Source organism: Enhydra lutris, unplaced genomic scaffold (genome assembly GCF_002288905.1).
Source record: "Enhydra lutris kenyoni isolate GAN:26980312 unplaced genomic scaffold, ASM228890v2 scaffoldscaffold5, whole genome shotgun sequence".
NCBI lineage: Eukaryota > Metazoa > Chordata > Mammalia > Carnivora > Mustelidae > Enhydra > Enhydra lutris.
The window spans coordinates 50,313,121-50,334,840 of record NW_019154089.1 but is presented as its reverse complement, the minus strand read 5'-3'; the positions used below and the strand labels follow the sequence as shown (position 1 = coordinate 50,334,840).

General features: G+C 42.9%; 1 protein-coding gene across 3 annotated transcripts in view; it reads left to right on the top strand.

Moving 5' to 3' along the window:
- The first annotated feature begins 5,652 nt into the window (after positions 1–5,652).
- The window catches only part of LOC111140916 (solute carrier family 1 member 3), a 77,216-nt gene continuing 61,148 nt past the window's right edge, over positions 5,653–21,720 (top strand). For 2 of the 3 annotated variants that reach the window (XM_022493176.1, XM_022493177.1), the window contains exon 1: positions 7,437–7,617. In XM_022493176.1, coding sequence (XP_022348884.1) covers positions 7,437–7,617 — 181 coding nt within the window. Of the gene's footprint in view, positions 5,751–7,345; positions 7,618–21,720 lie in introns of those variants that run through there. The other variant, XM_022493175.1, reaches the window with a different exon arrangement.

The following is a 21,720-nucleotide window of genomic DNA, read 5'->3' as shown; positions in this document are numbered from 1 at the left end:
AATAAACAATGCCCAGACCTCCTGCCAAAAAAATGTCCAAATGCGAAATAGTTGCTATAATAGTCGTTTTTGTGATGGCAACTTTAAGCTGTGTACTTTTAAATTATAATTACTTTTTTTTTCCTTACAAAAGATGTGTATCTCTCTTGATTGCTGTAATTATGATTCTATACCAGCAAACAGTTATAAAAGATTCATGTCATCGCTGCGCTTCATAAAACCCATGCCCTTCAATGAGTTTCCTTGGGGGACTGTTTATGTGTTTGCGTTTAATTTGTGGCAGAGAAATCTAATGAGAAGCCATAAATCATTGAGAGCATATAAAAATTTGTGTCTTTAACTGAATAGGCAGAAGTGGATAAGCCAAGCCCATTATTGGCATGACACGATCTAGAATCATAGAATGTTAATAGGCGAAGCAACTTGAGAAAAATAATGTAGGCCAACCTCATCCTGCAGATGACATTCAAAATTGGGAAGGGAAAAACATGTGGTTTAGTGACTGAAAACACATGGGAGCAAGACGGGGGACCCAAGTTCTAAACCTGGACCTAGCCCTAAGGAGCAACAGCAGAGGCCAACCTGACTTCATCATTCATCCTTGTTTTCAAGGACGATGGATGGAATCCTTGGATCGATGAGGTGCCTCAGGGCCTACCTGAGAAAGAGAAAGGGAAACACTGAAATAGACCATGACATGCACCTCCCACCCATCTAGTCAGAGCAGCCCCACTTGGATCTATTTCATATTGTCAGGACTGAAAAAGAAATTTATTGGCTCCCCCCCCCATTTTTAAAGTTTGATGTTTATTAATGTCCTTTCTCCAAGTCTTAGGATTAGAGAAGGATCAATATAATCTCTTAAATGTGTGGCCATGTTGTCCATTTCTTCATGCAGCAACTCTTCACTGAAGACCTTCTGTGCTGGTTACTGAGTATGTGGTATACATAGGCTCTGCTCTCAAAGAGCCCACAGTCTAGAAAGGGAAAGTTGCAGAACAGAATGGTAATCACTCTAGAGAGGTAAGCCCAGAGAGCCCTGGGAGCAGATCGGAGGTGCAATCAATCCCTGTCAGGGATTGGAGGATGAGAAGGAAAGTGAAGAGGATGTGAAGAGGAGGAGGAGGTTTTTAGGATTAACTTTCCAGAAGAAATAACAGGTGGTAAGCCTTCCTCTTAATGTTCTTTACTTTCTTTTCTATCTATCTCTCATACAAGCTACAAGGAACTTCTTTTGGAAAAAAAAATGAGAAACTAAAGTTCTTTTTTTTTTTCTTTTTAAAAATATTTTATTTATTTTTTTTAAAGTAGGCTTCACACCCAACATGGGCTCAAACTCACAACCGCAAGGTCAAGAGTTGCATGCTCTACCAACTAAGCCAGCTGGGCACCCCCAAGAGACTGAAGTTCTCGGAATTGTTGTGAACTCTTGTCACTCACTGACTGTAATCCTGGGCATACTGCTTAATCCCTAGGAAACTCCATATCAACATCTGGATATATAGGACTAGTAATAATAGAATGTACCTTAAAGCATTGTCACAAAGATTAAATTAGATAACACACATAAAAGTCCTTATATACAACTAAGAAGCACTATATAAATGTTCGCTATTATTGCTAGCACTCAGCCGAAGGCTTTAATTCCAATTAACTTACATGATTTTTCTCAACTAAACCAAGATTCTGGTCCTTCAGAGGTTTGGCAACTGGGAGCAACTGGGAAAAAAGCCATTTCACAATATGTCACCATTAATAGCAGCAGCAATTGTGAAATCATCATTAAAAAGTGGATCGTCTTTAGTTTTAGTATGAAGAAGATGTGTTCAATTTCTTTAAACCACCATTATATCCAATTCTTAGCTAACCTATGATCAAATGGTTGGTATGATTTCTCACGATGAGTGAGTCTCTTAGAGGACTCCCCTTTTTCTTCTTCCCCCTTACGTTGGGATTCTCTAGCCTTCTGCCATTGCTCAAACCACTTCCAAAGGTCAAAACATGAGAGTATATAAAAGGAAACTAAAACTAAAGTGGGCAGGCCAGGAGCGTGGGGAGTACACACCTCGTCTAATGCAGGAGGTCTCACTCAATGCCAGTCTATCCCTTGAAGAGCCTCAATATTGTGAGATGGTCTGTATTTTTAAAGTGGGTGTGAAATCTCCCAAATTGGTAAATGCTTCTCTTCCCCTGTACTTCCTAACTCAAGTCTTCTTCACTTGAAGGATTTGCATCAAGCCCAAATTTAAAATCAATCCTGCGCTTAAATCCTGTGCCTCTGTCTTACCTGGGAGTAGAGTTCAAGTTCTTTAATTTGGTGTTTCGGATCCTCCGTCAATGTGAAGCCAGGCACAGCTCCATCAGGGAGCTCCCCTTCTCGTAGAGAGTCCTGGTAAACAGGCCCTAACACAGAGTTCCCATAACTCCCTTGGGGTTCTCCCCTTGCCCACTGCATAATAATTACAGTTGTGTGTTCGTGGGCTCCTTGAGGAAAGGGACTGGCATTTGCAGCACAACGATTTCTCAAGGTTTGTTGAATGAATGAATGCATGAATGAATGATTATGGAAAAGGTTAATTATAATCCAGTCCTAGAGCTGGGTTTTTCAGGCTTCATCTAGGTTTAAAATAAGTCCAATCGGGTTAAAAATTCCCACTAACCAGAATTCACCACAGATTTTTCTTTTTGTTTTGCTTTTTACCTTCAAGTCTTAGAAAAAATTCAAGATAAAATGAAAGACCAACTACCACAAGTTCTACTTCTACTCTAACTACAACTCTAGCATTTCTGCCCAGGTTAAATCAGTTCTGGCTCATGTCTTCACATTCTATAATTCCCAATTATAGGAGATCCTAAAACGTAAGCTATTTGAATCAAGAATGACAAACTCTCTCATGAAACATGAAATTAAAAATAAAAGTAGAAAACATTTGGTAAAGGTTAAAATATTTTCTAATCCATTTTCTTCTTCTCATTCCAAAATGCCCTTATCTTGAGTGCTGAAATTTGATTGTTCTGTACTATGTTAACAGCACTTACTCGTTAATCATGAACCTTCATACTTCAGACCAATGAATGGAAACAGTTCATTTAAAAATACGTTAGACTTGGTGGTTGTTACAGTGACATTTTTTTCCCTCAAAAAATAAAAAAGAATGTACGTATGGCATAGAATGTTCACAGAAGATTCTTGGAAGATTTTTCAAAAGAAGCAGTGTTTTGTCCCATGAGATTTTTTTTTTTTCCACTCTGGAATACCAAAATTAATAGGATTCCCTGGCTCGGTGTCTCCTACCCAGAGTAGCTTTAAAAGAAATCTGGCCTATAGAGGCTTGTTCATAATTTCTTGATCTTTCACTTATTTCATATTTCTATGAAGGAAAAAATGTTTTGACACTTAAGGGTCTTATTTATGAAGTAAGGGAAAAGGTAAGTAGAAATGTGTGTTGAGTAAACCTAGGCTGCCCCAAGGGCATTACGGTTAACAGCTTTCCTAAAGAGAAAGTGGTGCTTAAAAGAAGTAATTCCCAATATTTCCCCCCACACTAAAACCTTATAATTCAGATGAACTCTTTGCATCTCATTTTGTCAGTAGGTTTTTATTACAGCCAACAAAACTTTCAGTGGTGAATTACTTCCCTTCTCAAGGGGACACCAGACTCCAATAATGTCTGCGCAAACTAAAATAATGAAATGGTTTTTAACCAAGCCTTAGGGATTAGAAAAAAGGAAAAAAGAAAGAGCAGTAGGGCCTTCTCATCTCTATGCGAACCAAAGTATGTTTTTTCTAGTCCTTTTTCTTGTCTATGAAAAAAAACCAGAATTTAAAAACGGAAATGCCACTTGGCTTGGAGCTCCATTTAAAATCATTTAAAGATTTCTCTCTTAAGCTCTCTTAAAATACGTGTCACTTCCACAAGAAATATGGACAAATTAGTCTTAAACCCATGGCTCAGATAGGACTTAGGGCAGTAAATAAGTGCTTTCGAATGTATTCATGGTGTCAAGAAACGACATCTGCTCCATGCACCTAGGCCAGAAGCACACCATAAAAACCAATAATTTTGTTTTAACACAGAAGGTTGAAAAGCATTTTGTTTCATACTTCTACATTATGCCATCCATTTATAAGAGCTATTTAATGTTTCCTACATATCAGGCATAGGACTGGTTCTTGCCCTCAAAGAACTTATAATTCAGTTGAGAAGCCAAAGCTTAACATGGTTTTAAAAAGACAGGATTAGCAGAAGACAGGGTGTAATTAAGTGTTAAACAATGTGGCCCAGATGCTAAGTGACCTAGGAGATCACAGGAAGCGGAAGATCCCTGAGGGCTGGGACTGTCCAGACTATATATTTTCAATAAACTCTTAAAATTATGCCAAGTTTAAAAGTCATTATGATTTGTTAAACAAATGATGCTCATTTGTAATTTTAAATCATTTACGCGATTGGCCAGTGCTTTCCAGTTCAGAAGGGCATACACGAAAAGGTTGAAGCTGACATGAGACATTATCGTTAGACTCTCCCTGGGATTGCTAATGAGGGGAAAAACACACCTTCCTGTCGGATGACAGACACAAGAACTAAGCAGATTTTGCATGGAGAATACGAGATTTAACGATGAGGAATACAGAACTCTGGCTGTAATTTTTGGTATGGGTTTTTGTTTCAAACTTTGTTCTTCATGCTAAACAAGTTCTAAGTTTTAGAGCTGAGTCAGGGTTTAAAAAAACTTTTTTTTTTTCATTTTTAAAAATCTATTTCCACTACCTATTTTCCTTTCTAAGAAAAGTGGGCTAAAAGTCCAATGAGAATTTTCTAATTCCTAGAACCAATGGGGAGGGGTGCTTTGTGGGGAGGAGACACTGAGCATCCTTTAATACTGAAGCATCTATCTGTACAGCAACTTATCTCTTGAAATCACAAACCTTCCAGTGTGCATTTACGCTCCTGGTCTTAAAATGCTTTTTACTTTATAGCTCAGCAAAGATCCTGGTCTCCGTGCTCTTCTTACCTTTCTAGGCTTTGTAATGCAGGCAGCTGGAGCTAAATTAGATTTGTTGTAAGAAGAGTTTAAACTGCTAACATAGGGACATGCCTCATCTTGTGTTTTGAGTAACTTTAGGCAAGTTTGCAGAGTTGTAGTAAGCATTTCTCTCTCTCCATGCTTGTCAAGCTCTGGGTCTTCCCAAGAAACGTCATTTATTTCTCCCAATTCTAAAAAGAAGGGCTCTTTATAATAGCTGTACAACCAGGCAAAAGAGCACACACTCTCGTGCTTCCTTCAGGGGAGGAAACCTGCACTAATGTGAGATAATTACATTTGGTCTTAGCAAAGTCTCTTTTGGAACATTCTAATCAAGACTTCCAGCTTTCTGCGCGTGTGTGAGCTTTATTTTGCAATTCTTCCCGGTTTTGCATTCCTAATGAAAGTGAACTGACAAAGCGTGAAGTGGTCTAAGAAGCAAAACAAAGCCAGCAAGCATGCCTCTGGTGAGCCAAAATTAATCAATATTCCAGAAACCTCGGGTTTGCTCCCCTCCTTCGCAGCGGTGTTTTCATTTTTCCCCACTCCCCCTCTCCCGGGCGCAGACTCCTCCCCTTTTCTTAAGTTGCGCTGGTAGTAACTCGCAGTCCCAGAGCGCGTGTCTGCCCTGCTCCCGGCGCTCGCTGCTCCGCGGGACCCGCTGCGGAATCCACCGTGTCACTGCCGCCCGCGGTCCCTTCCGCGTTACAAAACCAGGAAAGGTAAGTCTGACGTCCCGTGTTCCTGCGGGGCTTCACTCCTCGCTGCCCTTCCCCGCCAGTGCATTTCCTTTCGCAGGCGGAGTAGCGAGAGTCAGCAACTAGCCATTTTGGTAGATAAAGTCCACGTTGGTCCTTTAATGTAAGGAGCGCGTGGTGTCTGTGCCGTGTCCGCTCCGAATTTGAGGTTGAGTCATTCGGGCCGGATTGGGGGTAGATTGTGGTTCCAGAGCTAGGAAAAAAAAAAAAAAAATCAAGGCTGAGCTGGTCTGCTTCAAAAATGACTGGAAAGGGAACCAGAGATGAGTGAAAAGAGGAAAAAAAAAAAAATCTGGCCACCCCTCCTTCCCTTCTCCCTAAACTTCTAATCTGCTGTGAAATCTCAAGCAAGCTGCGGGTCGTATGATCACTGACCCCAACCTGCAATTTTATTAAAATGTCAGAACTGTTCAGGCGAGTCTTTTTTTCCACACTTGGATTTGCCAAAGGCTTCGGAGGAGTCTGCTAGAGCTTCCCAGTGACCTCCCCCACAGCCCCACACGCTGGCTGCTGGCGTTGCCTTAGACACACGTCCACAGGCACCACTGATTTTTACTCGGATTGATCACGGGAAATATTACGGATCACAAATCTTGGGAAACGGGAGGAATCCTTTGATTTCTTCAAAACAACTGATTTCCACCCAGGAGAGATGGACTTAGATATATTTGAATAACCTAGGAGCACTTTAAAGAAACTAGAAACCACATGCTGTAATGTTTGGAATGAAAATTGGATTCATCTCCTCTGTTGTAGAAATCCTAAATTTTGAAATACCCAGAAGTCGCTGATGGTTTCCTCAAGAGACTCCAGATATGATTGCCACAAAGACAGATACTACTTTCTGCTTGTAATAAAAATGAAAATGAATGACGATTTCAGATCATGCATAGACGGGCTCCGTGATCTTTGCTCATTTCAGGGAAAAAAATTTTAAAATGACTTGTAAAATTGTCAAATATATTTCTGAAGGCCTGTGCATATATTCTGTTTTTTCCTTAATGAGGAAAATTGTTACTTTATTATATATAGCAGAAAGCTCTGACGGTGAAATATCAAGATCTTAATTCATTTTATTGACCTGGTTGTGCCTTCACCACGTACAGGACACAAACCATTAAGTAATTATTGAGTGCTTCCTGTGCGTTCAATTCAATTAAACATTTATTGAGGGTGAACATTGTGCAAAAAGCACTTGACTAGTTTGGGGGGAGATGAGGGGATGGGGACTGCTCAGTCACACTCAGGGCTCTGATGAACCCTTTTATAGCCTCCTTGGAATGGGAAGAGGCAGATTTTTTTTTTTTAATAGAACACACAATTCTCCTATCTTCTTTTTTTTGTTGTTTAATTGCTTGTATATTCTGAACTTACACACATTTCTCACACGTGGTCCAGTAAAATATGCATATCCCAGGCCTGCAACCTGGCATTGTGGCTCTCTCTAGCCTTTGATTCCTCTTAGATGATGCAGTGTACCAACAGCTTGCCCTGTGTGGGGCCGCACTGATTTCTCACCCGGCAGGCTGTAACTCTTGTCTCTTCTCTCCCGGTTCTAGTTGTGTTCTTAACACCAAAGAGGTCTGGCTTTCCGGGTGTGATTCCGAGACACTGAAGTGCAAAGAAGAGACTCTCCTAGAGAAGTAAAATATGACTAAAAGCAATGGAGAGGAGCCCAGGCTGGGAGGCAGAATGGAGAGCTTCCAGCGAGGGGTTCGTAAGCGCACACTCTTGGCCAAAAGGAAAGTGCAGAACATCACAAAGGAAGATGTTAAAAGTTACCTATTTCGGAATGCTTTTGTGCTGCTCACTGTCACTGCAGTCATTGTGGGTAAGTTATTTGATAACAACCAAGAAAAAAAAAGAAAAGGATCTCGTTTCTCTGGGGCGTCAGGCTACCTGAGCATATTATCAGATGGACTGATTGTAGCTATTCAAAATAATAGTCCAGGCTTGCGTCTGAACTGGAAGACTTTTTTTCTCCCATTAAAGGACAGTCTGTTGGCATGTTTGGAGCAATGTATGGTGAACACATGGGAATCTGAAAGAAGCATCATTAGGCATTATGCAAATCAATTGATTGTGTGGAGAAGAGAAACAAATGTTTTCCCATCTCGTGTAAGGATGGAAGAGTGATAATTTAATCATTAGAGCAGTTAAATAACAAAACAAGCAGGCATGCGAGATTTGGCCACAATATAATCATTCTACTATGTCACTTTCACATTAGTTTAGTTTAATTTCACATTAGTTTCATTAGTTTAAAATTAGTTTTAAACTAATTTATACAATTAGTACACCCAAAATGAGGTACGGGTTCCTAACAGTAATTCTCTTCTAACTGGTGCTGACTTGAAGCTGAGTATTGTGCCTAGAGGTAGAGGCTGAGTCTATTCCGTGTTTGCACTCCCCCATCCAGTGACTGGAAAAAGTAAATTGAGAAAAATGTTGACACAGATCGTTTTCATTCATATCTTGCCATAAATAGCCATCCCTTTTCTGACTTTTCAGCCTCTTACAAATGTAGCATTGTTGACAGCAGTCTGTACTAATAAAACATTGTTCTGTTTGACTTACTGATATCTGAAATTAACGCTTATTGCTTATGGGTAGCATTGATCCTAAGATAGAGCTGAAGAAACAACTTACTTGGACTCTTTGACTGAACCAATATGGAAATCCTTAGGCTGGTAAATACATAAGCCAATGCCATTGTTGTAAAACCTATCTAACATAAATTTCTACTATGTAGCCCAAAAGGGGAAAGGGGTATTGTGTACAGTTTTAATCTCTACCTTGGAGTTTGCCAAGATCTCCATCAAATATAAAGAGGTAATGACAATAAAAACTAAGAAAGTTTCGTAGCATGTAAAAATAAGTAGAACTTTATCCCAAAAATTAGGATTCCTAAATTGTAGACAAACAGGAAGAGAACAGAAGAATAGTTTGTCACAAGACTTTAGATATATTCCATTTCAGCTTCTTCGGCTCCTTTTAGTAATTGTTGGTGATTAAGGACCGTTGAACTAATTTTGGAGATGTTCAAAGTGAAAAGGTCCTGATTGACTCAGGAAAGCAATGGCTTGCTTTAGTAGGTTCCCAGGTTTGTTGTGGGTTTTGTTTTGTATTATTTTATTTTAAGATTTTGTGTATTTATTTGAGAGAGAGAGAGAGCGCACAAGCGGGGAGAGGAGCAGAGGGAGAAGCAGGCTCCCCACTGAGCAGAAAGCCCAGACTCAAGGCCCTATCCCAGGACCCTGGGATCATGACCTAAGCCAAAGGCAGATGCTTAACCGACTGAGCCATCCAGGCGCCCCAGATTCCCAGATTTAAGCACATTCCTGGGGAAAGTATTTCAGCCCCGTGTCATTGTCTTGGAAGTTAAATGGTTAATGGTTGAAGGATAAATATTAAATGGTTGAATGATAGTCATCAAGCCAAACAGTAGCTGCCACATAATAATAGCAAATGTTTATATAGTATTATTCCAACCACTTTCTAGGTGTTTTACCTGTATTAGCTTACTCAATCCTCAAACAAGTCTGTGAGTGAGCAGGGGGGTATGATTAGTATGGTCTTTATTTTATAGATGAGAATAGTGAGCATGGAGAGATCAAGCAACTTGCCCATAGTGATGCAGATAGTAAATGCTAGAGCTGAAAGTCAGGCTCAGGCTATCCAGGCCAGAGCCCATTCTCTGAACCACTTTGCCATCCTGCCTTCCTGCTCTGTGAACTAGTTGGTGTTTTGTGAGAGATGCCGGAAGAGAAACGTTGCGAAGTCTTCGTAGAGGCCAGTTAGCAAACAATGCTAGATGCATTCCCATACCATTGTCATTTACTATATGATTTACCCAGTTAAATCCTCAGAAAACTTATAATTCTCCTATACATGATTAAGCCACATCCCTCTCGTTCATTGAACAAATACTCATTTATCCTGCAATCCTACACCCTTAATAACAGAGGTCAGCGATACTGAAGTATGTTCGGAAAAGATGCAGAAACACTTGGGGGCACCTGGGTGGCTCAGTGGGTTAAGCCGCTGCCTTCGGCTCAGGTCATGATCTCAGGGTCCTGGGATCGAGCCCCGCATCGGGCTCTCTGCTCAGCGGGGAGCCTGCTTCCTCCTCTCTCTCTGCCTGCCTCTCTGCCTGCTTGTGATCTCTCTCTGTCAGATAAATAAATAAAATCTTTAAAAAAAAAAAAGATGCAGAAACACTTGTTCAAAACGGTGTTCAAACACAGGAGTTCGATTTCTAGGACAGCAATGTTTCAGGTAAAGAATAGAGGAAGGGAAAGTAATAACACCTGAACATGGGAGGCAGATTGGTGGAGAAGCAATTTCCTAATTGATTACAAAGACAGATCTCTAATAGTAGGAAGATAATGCCAGGATTTAATAGTCCATTTTCTCTACGAGTTCTGGGATCCTTTCCTAGCCCAGTGAGGACTTTCCTAACATTTGTGAGAACCGCAATGAGTTGGCTGGGCTGGGGTAGATAACTTGGCAGGATGTCCTCATGGTTGGCTTTACTAATGGAAACTGAAGAGGTAGAAGTAACAAGAAGGCACAAACAAAGAAACACATAAAAAGAGCTCATTGACAGTCAGAGAGACCACTGAGTCTACACCAAAGACTTGGAAAGGCAAATAGACAACTTAGTAGCAAACAGACTAAGGAAAGAAGGAAGACTCCTTCAGTTATCTCTTGGTGTGTCTTCCATTGAGGGCCCAGTGGAAACAAAGGCACCATTTAGCTTGTCATTAGGTACCATGTCTACATCAGCCCTAAAAGAATAAAAAGAATATGTCTGGACTTCAACTCTGTAATCCGTTTGCTGCAGCAATAGGAAAAAACTGGGTAGATGCTAGCAAGGAAGAAGAAAAGTTATTTTCCCCAAAGAGGAGATGAGAAGAACCAAATTCTTAGGTTTGAATCATTTTTAATTAAAAAAAAAAAAAAAAGACCTAATGTCTAAGGTCATTTCTAAGTGATGTCAAAGTCTGAATGTGCCATGCTCTTACAGAGCGACATAACAGGGCGCAAATTAGCAACCTAAGAGAAGGCATTGCCAAGTGTTAAGTCCCTTTAAGAGGGTTCATTATTAAAGCATTAGACAAAGTGTCTCCCAGGGCTGTTGCAGACATCTGTCTGACAAAAACCACACTGAGGAGAGTGGTTACTATCTTTCTCCCTCCAGGAAGCACTTTCTCATTTCATACTGTGGTAAGTGGGATGAGAGTGGCTTCAGACACCTCGCTAAAAGAAAGGGAAAGTCCTTTGTTGTGCTCAAGTCACACAGAATGCCCATCTTTCCATGTCCAGGGAACGAATAGCACAGTAAAAAATGAAATCTCAGGCTAAACATTTTTGCAGAAATGGGTCATAAGACCAGCTGCAAGGAGAAGGAAATTAAACAGCATCGCATAGACTCGGAGGGTGGTTTTACTTGAGGGAATTCCCGAACACAGAAACTAGCACCTTTCTCTGTGGTTTGTCTCTCACACACACGCACACACACACACACACCTTTTTCATTTGGGTTGTCCTTTATATGGGTTGGAGAAAAATTGGTGATTTTTCAGAAAAGAAAACATACTGACTAAATGTGTATAAAGCATTCCCACCATTCCCTAATACTCTTCAGCAATGAATGTCAGTTGCACTATAATTCAGTGACGTCAGTGATATCTCTGAAGGATATACAAGAAACCGGCCATGTGGCTGCCTCTGGGATGTGGGAGCTGGGTGTTTGGTAATGGAATAGAAGGAATATTACTTTCCTCTAAATAAGTGCTTGTATGATTTGAATGCTTTTACCACACTCGTGTATTGTATACTCTTATCTTCTGTCTACTAAATAAATGTGTGGTTTTTTTTAAAATTTTATTTATTTATTTATTTGACAGACAGAGATCACAAGTAGGCAGAGAGGCAGGCAGAGAGAGGGGAAGGGAAGCAGGCTCCCTGCCGAGCAGAGAGCCCGATGTGGGGCTCGATCCCAGGACCCTGGGATCATGACCTGAGCCGAAGGCAGAGGCTTTAACCCACTGAGACACCCAGGTGCCCCAAATGTGTGGTTTTGTTTAAAGATTCAAGGCTATTCAGCAGTTTAACCAATACTGAATATTGGGTATCTGGCCTATGCTATGCCTTGGGGAGTCTCTGCCCTTAGGTCTTTTAGTAGGAAAGATGGATAAAATGAAATGACAAAGGAATGGCAAGGTTCAGAGGTAGTAACAGGGAGTTTTTAAATTTAAATTTAAAAATTAAATTTAAAAATTTAAATTTTTAAATCCCTAAACATTTTTTAAGTGAGATCATATTATCCATATTGTTCCATATAATATATGGTTTTTGTGTTGATGCTTTAGAGGTTGTGCTTTCTTATTAACACCCATGTCGGGGGGTGGGCGCCTGGGTGGCTCAACCAGTTAAGCGTATGCCTTCGGCTCAGGTCCTGGTCCCAAGGTCCTGAGATCGAGCCCCACGTCATCAGGCTCCTTGCTCAGCAGGGAGCATGCTTCTTTCTCTCCTCTCCGTCTGCCCCCCAACTCATGCACTCTCTCTCACTATTTCAAATAAATGAATAAAATCTTAAAAAAAAACAAAAACAAAGAAACACGTGGGTCCTAGATGTATCCTGTGGTGGGAAAGAGTGTGGGTGTGGCTTTTGATGAAAGGTATGCCAGCTGTACGATTTAATAGCTGTATGATCCTAGAGCAGGCCTTGATCCTTGAGCTGCTCTGAGCCTCGGTCTCCTCATCTACCATTACACCTATTATATGCATCGCAGACCCTTACACCGTGTGCCAAGCACTGTTGTAAGTATTGTTCACACAGGAGCTCGGTTTAATTCTCAGAACAAGCCAGGGAGGGAGGTATTCTTATTCTCCTGTCCCAGATAAGGAAGCCGCTAAGAAACTTCTCCTGCAGCTGATGCCTATTGACTGGGACTCAAATCGACCAATCGTGGTCCTCCTTTTAGACTCTTATCCACTCTTCTGAGAGCTGGTCCCTGCCCTCGGGACATGTCCCTTCCTATTTTATGACATCAGTTAGCTAAGGGTGTGTTCTGACCCAAGGACAAGAGGGGACGGAGGGGTGACATTGGGACCGCAGTGCTCGAGGCAGCCCTGCGTTCGGTCGGCGGCTTGCTCCCAAGCATTAGCGGAAGAGCGGGACGGCAGGCCGCTGCTCCGATTTCTGACTTGGTGACTGCGGGTGCCAGTGCTACCAGTGCGGGTAGAATACAGGAAGAAGACTGTGGCAAGAATGGGAAGGGTGAAGTGTTGATTTTAAGATGCGAATGCCACAACAGACATAGAGTTCAATAGGCTCTCTCTGCAGGGAAATTTTGAAGGTATTTTGATGTGGAGACTGAACCAGGGTCTGTCTTCTAGTAGGTTCTGTCTTTGAGTTTTAAACGAATGATGATCGTGAAGCAAGTTGTCCTCCTGCTGAAGCTACTGTAAGTGAGACTCTTCTCAGAACAGTGTTAACTCCAGGGCCCTTCTCTGTGAATCTCCCAGAAATGCCATAATGGTACTGTGTGCCTTGCACACATACACACTATCTAGCCAAGTCAGTTAGTTCAGTCAGACAGCTTTAGTGATGTGGTTAGCCATCAGCTGCCGCCCTGAAATGATGCGAAATGGGACCAAAGGGGCCGATGGCCGGAGTTAGGGGTGCGGGTCCCATGTGGCCCCCGTGTGGGCAGCCTGTCTGCTTACCAAGAGACAGGCATCTCCACACAGTTGAACAACAGGAATCCAAAGAAAGGTGAAAGATTTCCAGGCTGGGATTTATGGTTTCTTCAACACTCCCCAGAAATGAGAAGAGAGAGCTTCTGGGGTAGGCCGTCCCCTGGTGCTGTAGAGCTCAGCTCCTGGGGCCAGGCTTCATGAACTCAGAAGCCATGGATCCACCATGCCCTGCTCTGGAGAAGGGACACCAAGGTAGAGTGTAGGGACTAGTGATTTTCTTCCGTGTTGTTTTCTCCTCCGGGGAGCAGAAATACAGAAAAAAAATGGTCAGGGACAGCAATAATAACTCCCTGACATGTGCTCACGGCCCACTTGGATCCTGGCCCTCAATTTCATTCTCGAATAGCATTTCAGGGAGCTGCCTCCTGTCGTGGGGGTGTCGTCCAGGACAGTGTTGGAGAGTGGATCAGAGCTATGGGATCTGGAGTCTGACAGTTTAGGTTTATGTCCTCAGTTGTGGAACTGAGCCTCGTTCCATGTAAAATAGAATAATTGTAACACCTCTCTGCCAAGATTTATATTCCAGTCCCGCCACTTACAACCATGTAACCTTTAATAATTTCCTTGAGGGCTTGGCAGGTAGAATATCCATAGAAACTATAGACCCCTCAACTTTTGCTTGCGTCTTTGCTGGGACACCAGGTGAAAATATACACTGATTTGATGATGCAGTCTGCTAGAGACCTGAGAGCCAGCGGGGTGGGGAAGACAGGCCAGCAAGGGGAGAAGATGGCCCCCTGGTTGAGGTCTAGGAGAAGTGGCTTCTATTTCCTTGGCTAGAGAAGAGGGCCAAGAAGACTTGTAGGAAGAGATTTAGTGGTTTGTAAAGGGCTTTGAAAGGCTGAGATGAAAGGCTGTAGTAAGTGATACTGCATTATCTGTCCCTCACCCACCTGGCCTCCTGAGCCAAGCAGAAAGTAATCCCCCAGGGACAGTACTTATCACAGTACTGGCTGCTCAGTGGAGGGTGTGTGGGACAGTAGACCCTTCCCTCTGGCTAGGAGAGCTGCTGAGAAAATGTTTTCAATTTTTTTTTTTTTTAAGTACACAATTTTGGTTCCTACCACTTGAGACCAATCTGATACTTCCCCACCTCCCTGGTTTCTCCCTTTTCTCCAATGTGTTGGGGTCTGCTGCCCATTACCTGCCACCCCTATCAGAGTCAGGACGGGCTAGTCGAGAGGTTCTGGAAATCTGGGAGGAGTGGTGCTCGTTCCTAAGAGAATTGGTACAGGGGTAGAGGACTTAATGTCACTCAAAGATCATCTCTGGATTTTACTTTGCTGTTTTCTTCCTGTTCGTTCAGATAATGAGTAAACCAAACAGGGAACTTCAAATTTGTTTCTCTTTTAAGTAGGTTATCCAATAAGCAGGTGTGTTTGGAACATTTACCTGCAGTAATAAAACCTTGCATCGTTGAGGTGCTCCAGTTTACAAAGAGTTTGCCCCGTGCACTGTCTAGCAGAGCAAGTCCAGGGCCAGTCAGTCCTCCCGAGCAGTGGTCGCTGTTGTCCGGAATGCCTGTGAGAAAGCACCGAGAGTCTGAAGGTTCTGATTATCGACCCATCTCTGCCATCAGCTCACTCGCTTTATGATTCCGGACACAACTCCGGGCCACAGACTTCCTCTTCAGCAACTCACGTTTGGACTAATGTCTGCTTCCAACCCCACAATTCTATCATTTAAAATCTGATTCGCCTGCCTCTAAAGCAGAACGTTTGGAGTCAAACACACCCTTGTTTTCTTTCCACTCCTTGACGCTGTACGATTGCAGGGAACTTTATCCTAAACCTTGATCTCCCGACTCGTCTAGTCAGTCTGTCCCGTGCACAAGCAGCCACCTTCTCTCCCGTTAAATTCTTGAGGACTGTCACATTCCTGCACTCTGGGTGGGGTAACCCGTGTGGGAGCCCACAGATGAGGTGTGCCCCTGCCGAAGGCACTTCTCCCGGGCAGTCTTCTGCCCATCCCTCATAAATCAGAGGAGAAAAGCTGCGAGCCTCTGTTTTTGCTATAGAGCCAACAAGGCAGGAAAGAGCCTACGCTTCCTGGAAAAGGCAACTGGAATTGAAGCACCATCCTCTCCTAGCCGTGCATTCCAGGTGTTGGAACACTTGCTATTTATGGAACACTGGGTGCTACCATTCTTCAGCTGTTTGGTGTGGCAGGTGAGAGATGGCTCATTGCTGTGAGATGAGGAAACACAACGCCAAGAGCACAAAAGTTTAGCCATTGTGTTCGCCCAGTATAAAAATGAAGAATTTTGGATCAAGCTTCCGTGCTAACAAAGTTGCCCAGTGCTTGCTTACTCCCTAACCCAAAAATATGCCCATCAATCACTATGCCCAGTCGAGAGAGGTCCTCAAGTGGTTTTGAAGCCAAAAAGAGGAGAATAAAATCCCCAAAACCAGATAAAGGAAGATATTCCCTGGATGAATTAAGACAAGGGGGGGCAAAGTACTCCTTTTTCACTCCGTGTATCCTATCAAAGATTCAAAAGTAAGTGGAGGAGCAGCAAGTTAAAAGGCACCCTCAAGTTTTGAATTTCAAGACTGAGTCCCCGTCTCCAGAAAGGGCACCTCCATTCTTCTTGTACCCCAAAGAGACTTCTCCAGTTCTCCAACAATGATTGCCGGCCACAGCCCACTTCTGCTTCCCAGAGAGAAAACAATGGGCTATTAGTGAGAGACTTTCCATTCAGAATCTTGTAAGATGAAGCTCATTTGTCCCTAATGAGAGACGGACAATTGCTGTCCTTCTCATCCTTTTAGACAAATGCATCCCTGGAAATTTCATCTTTAAAGCAAGTAAGGCCAAACCCCAGCGTCCATGTGCTTGCCGCTGCCTTCAGCTTGTTGTTGAATGTGAATGGTGAAAGATGGATCGAGAACGAACTTGTGAGTCTTTTAACAGACTGCCTATAACCACAGCTGTATTCTTTCTTTCTTTCTTTCTTTTTGTTCTCTTGGATTTGCTTTTTTAAGGCAAATGAAATAGCCATATAAAAAAGCTGAGATTCCGGGGACACCTGGGTGGCTCAGTCAGTTAAGGATCCGCCTTCAACTCGGGTCATGATCCCAGGGTCCTGGGATCGAGTCCCATATCCGGCTTCCTGCTCTGCGGGGGTCTGCTTCTGCCTCTGCCTGCCACTCCCCCTGCTTGTACAGTCTCTCTCTTTCACTTTCTCTCTTTCTGACAAATAAGTAAATAAAATCTTAAAAAAAAAAAAAAAAGCTGAGATTCCATAGACTTCCCAGGGCTTCTGTCAGTTTTGCCATTGCAATGCTTTGCACAGTAGGATGGAGGATGAAAGAGCATGTTACCTTTGCCTAGTGGTTTACAAGGTGAATTTGCAGCTTTGGTGCACTCGTTACTGCAAGGGCTAATGCATGGAAGCCGACGTAATCCTATGATGACTGAGTGCAAAGTTTTTTCAGATTCGCTTCCTTGTCTCCAGAAAAAAGAGAACTATTTGGTCAGAAAGTGATCCACTCACTAGAAATCCGAGCACAGCTAGTGACTTTCCTCTCCATGGCCCAAATTAAGTAAACTCATTGTTAAAGCAAATCAAAGCAAGGTTGAGGAGAAACTAACCCAGACCCAAAGGGACTTTTTTAGAAAGATCCAACCATCTAACAGAAATAATGTAGACTGGAATTCAGTCAGATTTTTTTTTTGATCAAGTTTCGTTTTCAGTTATTTAACTAATCTCTACACCCAACGTGGGGCTCAAACTCATGACCCGGAGATCAAGAGTCACATGGTCCTCAGATGGAGCCAGGCAAACAGCCTGAATTCACTCAGATTTTTTTTTTAAGCGAGCCAATTTTTTTGCTTATTTATTTTGTCATTTTATTTATGAAATACATTTACATTGCCCAAAATAAAAAGTTCAAAAGGATATAAATACCTTGTTATCAGTTTCTCGTGTGCCTTTAGAATTATTTTATGAGTATAAAAACAAGTACATACCTGTCCCTTTTTTGCCTTTTGTATACAAATGCTGGCATAATGTATATAGCCTGCTTTACACCTTGCTTTTTCAAAGATCTTTTTTTTTTTTTTTTTTTGGACAGAGAGTTCACAAGCAGGCAGAGAGCCAAGCAGAGAGAGAGAGGGGGAAGCAGGCTCCTGCCGAGCAGAGAGCCCAGATGCAGGGCTCAGTCTCAGGACCCTGAGATCATGACCTGAGCCGAAGGCAGAGGCTTAACCCACTGAGCCACCCAGGCGCCCCTACACCTTCCTTTTTTAACTATACAATATACCTTGGACATGGTGCCTTATTTGCTCGTAAAGAGCCTCATCTCTCTCTCCTGGGGGTGTGTTAGATGGGTGTACCATCATCCCTTTAAGCAATTCCCAATTGACGGGCATTTAGATTGTTTCCAACCTTAGATATATTTGTTAAATGGTACAATGAGTAATCCTGTACAAAAGTTATTTTCCCCAGGTAAAGTATATCTGTGGGATACGTCCCCAGAATTGTAACCGCATTTACAGTTTCTACTCACTCATAACCCTATTTTATTTTTTACCAGAAAGGAATGCAACAGATGCTAATGATCTTAATAGAATAATTTTTATTTTATTTTTTTATATGATAACTTGTTTTTTTTTTAATTTTTTATTTTTTCAACGTAACAGTATTCATTATTTTTGCACCACACTCAGTGCTCCATGTAATCCGTGCCCTCTACAATAGCCACCACCTGGTTCCCCCAACCTCCCACCCCCCGCCCCTTCAAAACCCTCAGATTGTTTTTCAGAGTCCATAGTCTCTCATGGTTCACCTCCCCTTCCAATTTCCCTCAACTCCCTTCTCCTCTCCATCTCCCCTTGTCCTCCCATGTTATTTGTTATGCTTCACAAATAAGTGAAACCATATGATAATTGACTCTCTCTGCTTGACTTATTTCACTCAGCATAATCTCTTCCAGTCCCGTCCATGTTGCTACAAAAGTTGGATATTCATCCTTTCTGATGAGGCATAATACTCCATAGTGTATATGGACCACATCTTCCTTATCCATTCGTCTGTTGAAGGACATCTTGGTTCTTTCCACAGTTTGGCGACCGTGGCCATTGCTGCTATAAACATTGGGGTACAGATGGCCCTTCTTTTCACTACATAGAATAATTTTTAAATGACAATGGATTGGACATTTGAAAGACCTGCAAGATTATCTGCAAATTTAAGTGCCATTTCACATGGCCTGTGCTAGTGCCATTTTAGGGAGAAGGCTGCAGGCTTTCAGAACTCCTGGGGTTCTTCTGCCAGAGTTGTATTCTCCGAGTTGCTTGCCATGTGGACATGTCTGCATCAGTGACCCAGGGCTGGTTCCTCTGGGCACCACTGGTAGAACAACGCTGGAGCAGGTATTTCCCACCTCCAGCAACAGGAAATACCAAAGCACAAAAGAATGAGCCAAGCCCGGGCCCAAATCGCTGAAGGATGTGGGAACAGAGGAGTGGGGGAGGGTTGAAAGGTTGCCTCCCACAGAGTAGCTTCTCTCCAGGAAATGCCTGGAAGTTTGGGGTGAAACCAAAGACCGGGAGCAGCAGACCCCTTGGGCAGGTAAATTCACCATTACGCCCTTGCCCTTCTTGTAAAAATAAAGTAAAGGAACTTTATGCCACCGGCTTCAAGAGGCTTGCATGAGACGGACTCATGACTGCTCCAGCTTGGGCTACAAGCTAGCCAAGATCTAAAATAGAAAGTTCTATTTGATCCCTCGAATAATTATTGCCTACCTGCCATGCTAACTGTGACGGCCAAGTTGACAAAGCACTTTTTGACGTATTAAACAATGCCTTTCTATGCCTTATCAAGGACCTTAGAATTCATGAGAAGAAACAAGATTCATAATAAAACGGCTAAGATTTATTTTATGTATGTATATATAGATAGATAGATGTATATATATGGTTCTTTTAAACTCAAAACCTTTCACCAAGAATATTAAAGTTCAAGAGGATTTTAGATACTGCCTATTCTGATCTATGCTTCCCATTTTGTGGACCAAAAAAAAAAACTCCAAGGAGATGATGTGATTTGAAGAGGTGGGCTGTGGAAATGGACAGACCTCGGTTTGCAACCCCATTCTGCCAACATCAGGCACTGGCCCTGTCGTCTAGACCAAGCAGCTTCCTCTTTCAAGAGTTCAGTCTCCTCCTCTGTGAGAGGGTGGTATTAAATCCTGCAGGTTTGATATGACGATTCAGTCCTTTAAGGCAGGTACGTACCAGCATCATTTGCTGGCAGCGTCAGACCCAGAGCCTCATCTCTGAAATCTCAGTCCATGATCTTTCTATAGCCTCACAACTGCTCTCCTTCATATTCAAAACAAAAACAAAAACAAAAACAAGACTTGTGGGAGAAGCAGGAATCAGGAACTTTCAGTCCTCCTTTGTGAATCTACAAACCTATGCAATATGAGAAACCGTGGTTCGGTTGAGACCCAGTTTCACAAATCATGAGAGAGAAATCACGGATTGGAGGAAGGGGGGTTCCTGCGGGTGGGCTACTGGGCTCACAGAACACGTGGGGAACGGGATTTACTGTGAAGCACGAGCTACAGGATTCCTCCGAACTCCTCCATTCGGTAAATGCGTGCAGCTGTGAGGCAGGGGCGGGGTGGGGGGGCTGGTGTTGGATGGGGCCAGCACTGTGGGCTCCGTCATCTGAAAGAGAACTGAGCCACACTGTCTGTTCATCCGCAGTATACTGAGCACCTACTATGTGTCAGGCACTTTTTCAGGGGCTTAAAATATGTCGGTGAACAAAAACAAATACCTCAAGAAAGAAACACCTGGATTTCTTGGAGCTTACATTTGAGACAAGAGAAAGCAAGCACACAAAATTAGAAAATTATATCGTGTTTTGGAAGGTGATAAGACCTCCTCAAACAAAGTCACCAGAGGGAGAAGAAAGTTCAGGGTGAGTGGCATTAAGAGGACACTGGAACGACGTCTGGAAGTAAACCTGGGAACTTCTGCAAAGAGTGTCCCCGGCAGGAAGCAGAGCCAGTACCAGGCTCATAAAGCAGGATCGTGTCTGATGGGGGAGCAACCATGAGGAGGCAAGGTTGAAACAGGGCGGGGAGGGAGTGAGTTCTGAATATGGTAAAGCTGGGGAAGCAGGCCAGGTGCAGCCATCACATGGCTTTGGGCTTTTACCCAAGTGATGTGGGGAGCCATGAGTGGACAGAGAGAAACAATGCTCTGACTTGGGTTTTGAAATACCTCTGGGTTGTATGGGGGTGGGGGTGGGGGTATTTGCTCTAGGACGGCAGTGGAAGCAGGGAGACGAGTTGGAAGGCTATGTAATAGGCCGGATCAAGAAGGAGTGTGATGTTTGAATCTCGGAGCATTCTTCCTTTATAAATTGGGGGGGGGGGGGGGTTGGAAATGAAGCCTAGGAAAGATCACATGAAAAGTTAAAGGCAGCGTTAGGACTACAATCCCAGCATCATTCTTCGCCAGACAACCATAGAGCATCTTCTCTATGCATGTGTCTACACCACACCAGAAGCAGCTTGACAAAGAGGCTGAAAGACCTCTGCATGTTGGACAGCCCACCTGTGGCGCGTGGGTGGGACCCGTGACTTGCTTCTAACCAATAGAACCTGGCGAAGGTGGCGGATTCAGTCCTGTGCTTTTGTTGCCTCCTACGTTGATCATTGTAGCCTTGAGACAAAGTAGTGCTGGTCTTTTGTTGTTGTTATTGTTGCTACATAAATGAAAAGATCCTACCCGGGAAATAGTAGTATTTGGTCGCATGAAACCAGTGTGCACTATCAACAGAAACGTTGAAATCATTGTTTTCCTCGAGCCATCTTGCATACGAGTGGACAGCATGGTGTGCTTTGTGGCTAAAGATCGGCAGGCCGAGCTTATTCTGGGTAGGAGCTTGAATGTCCGCTGACTGGTTTGCAGTGTCAATGTTAGAAGCGCGAGTTGGCTCACCCTGGGTGGACATTTGGTAGTTTTCATAGGGTGGCCCCAAAATGCGAAGTCTTCCTCTCAAGATCAGTGCCACTGTTACTTTTAGATTCCCTTTGGATCTGAGTTGTTTGGGGGCAACTTGTCTTTTTCTGGAGAATTTTGTACGGTGAGCAGTAATTCTAGAAGGAATTGTTTCGATTTCTTGCCAATCTGTTCGTGA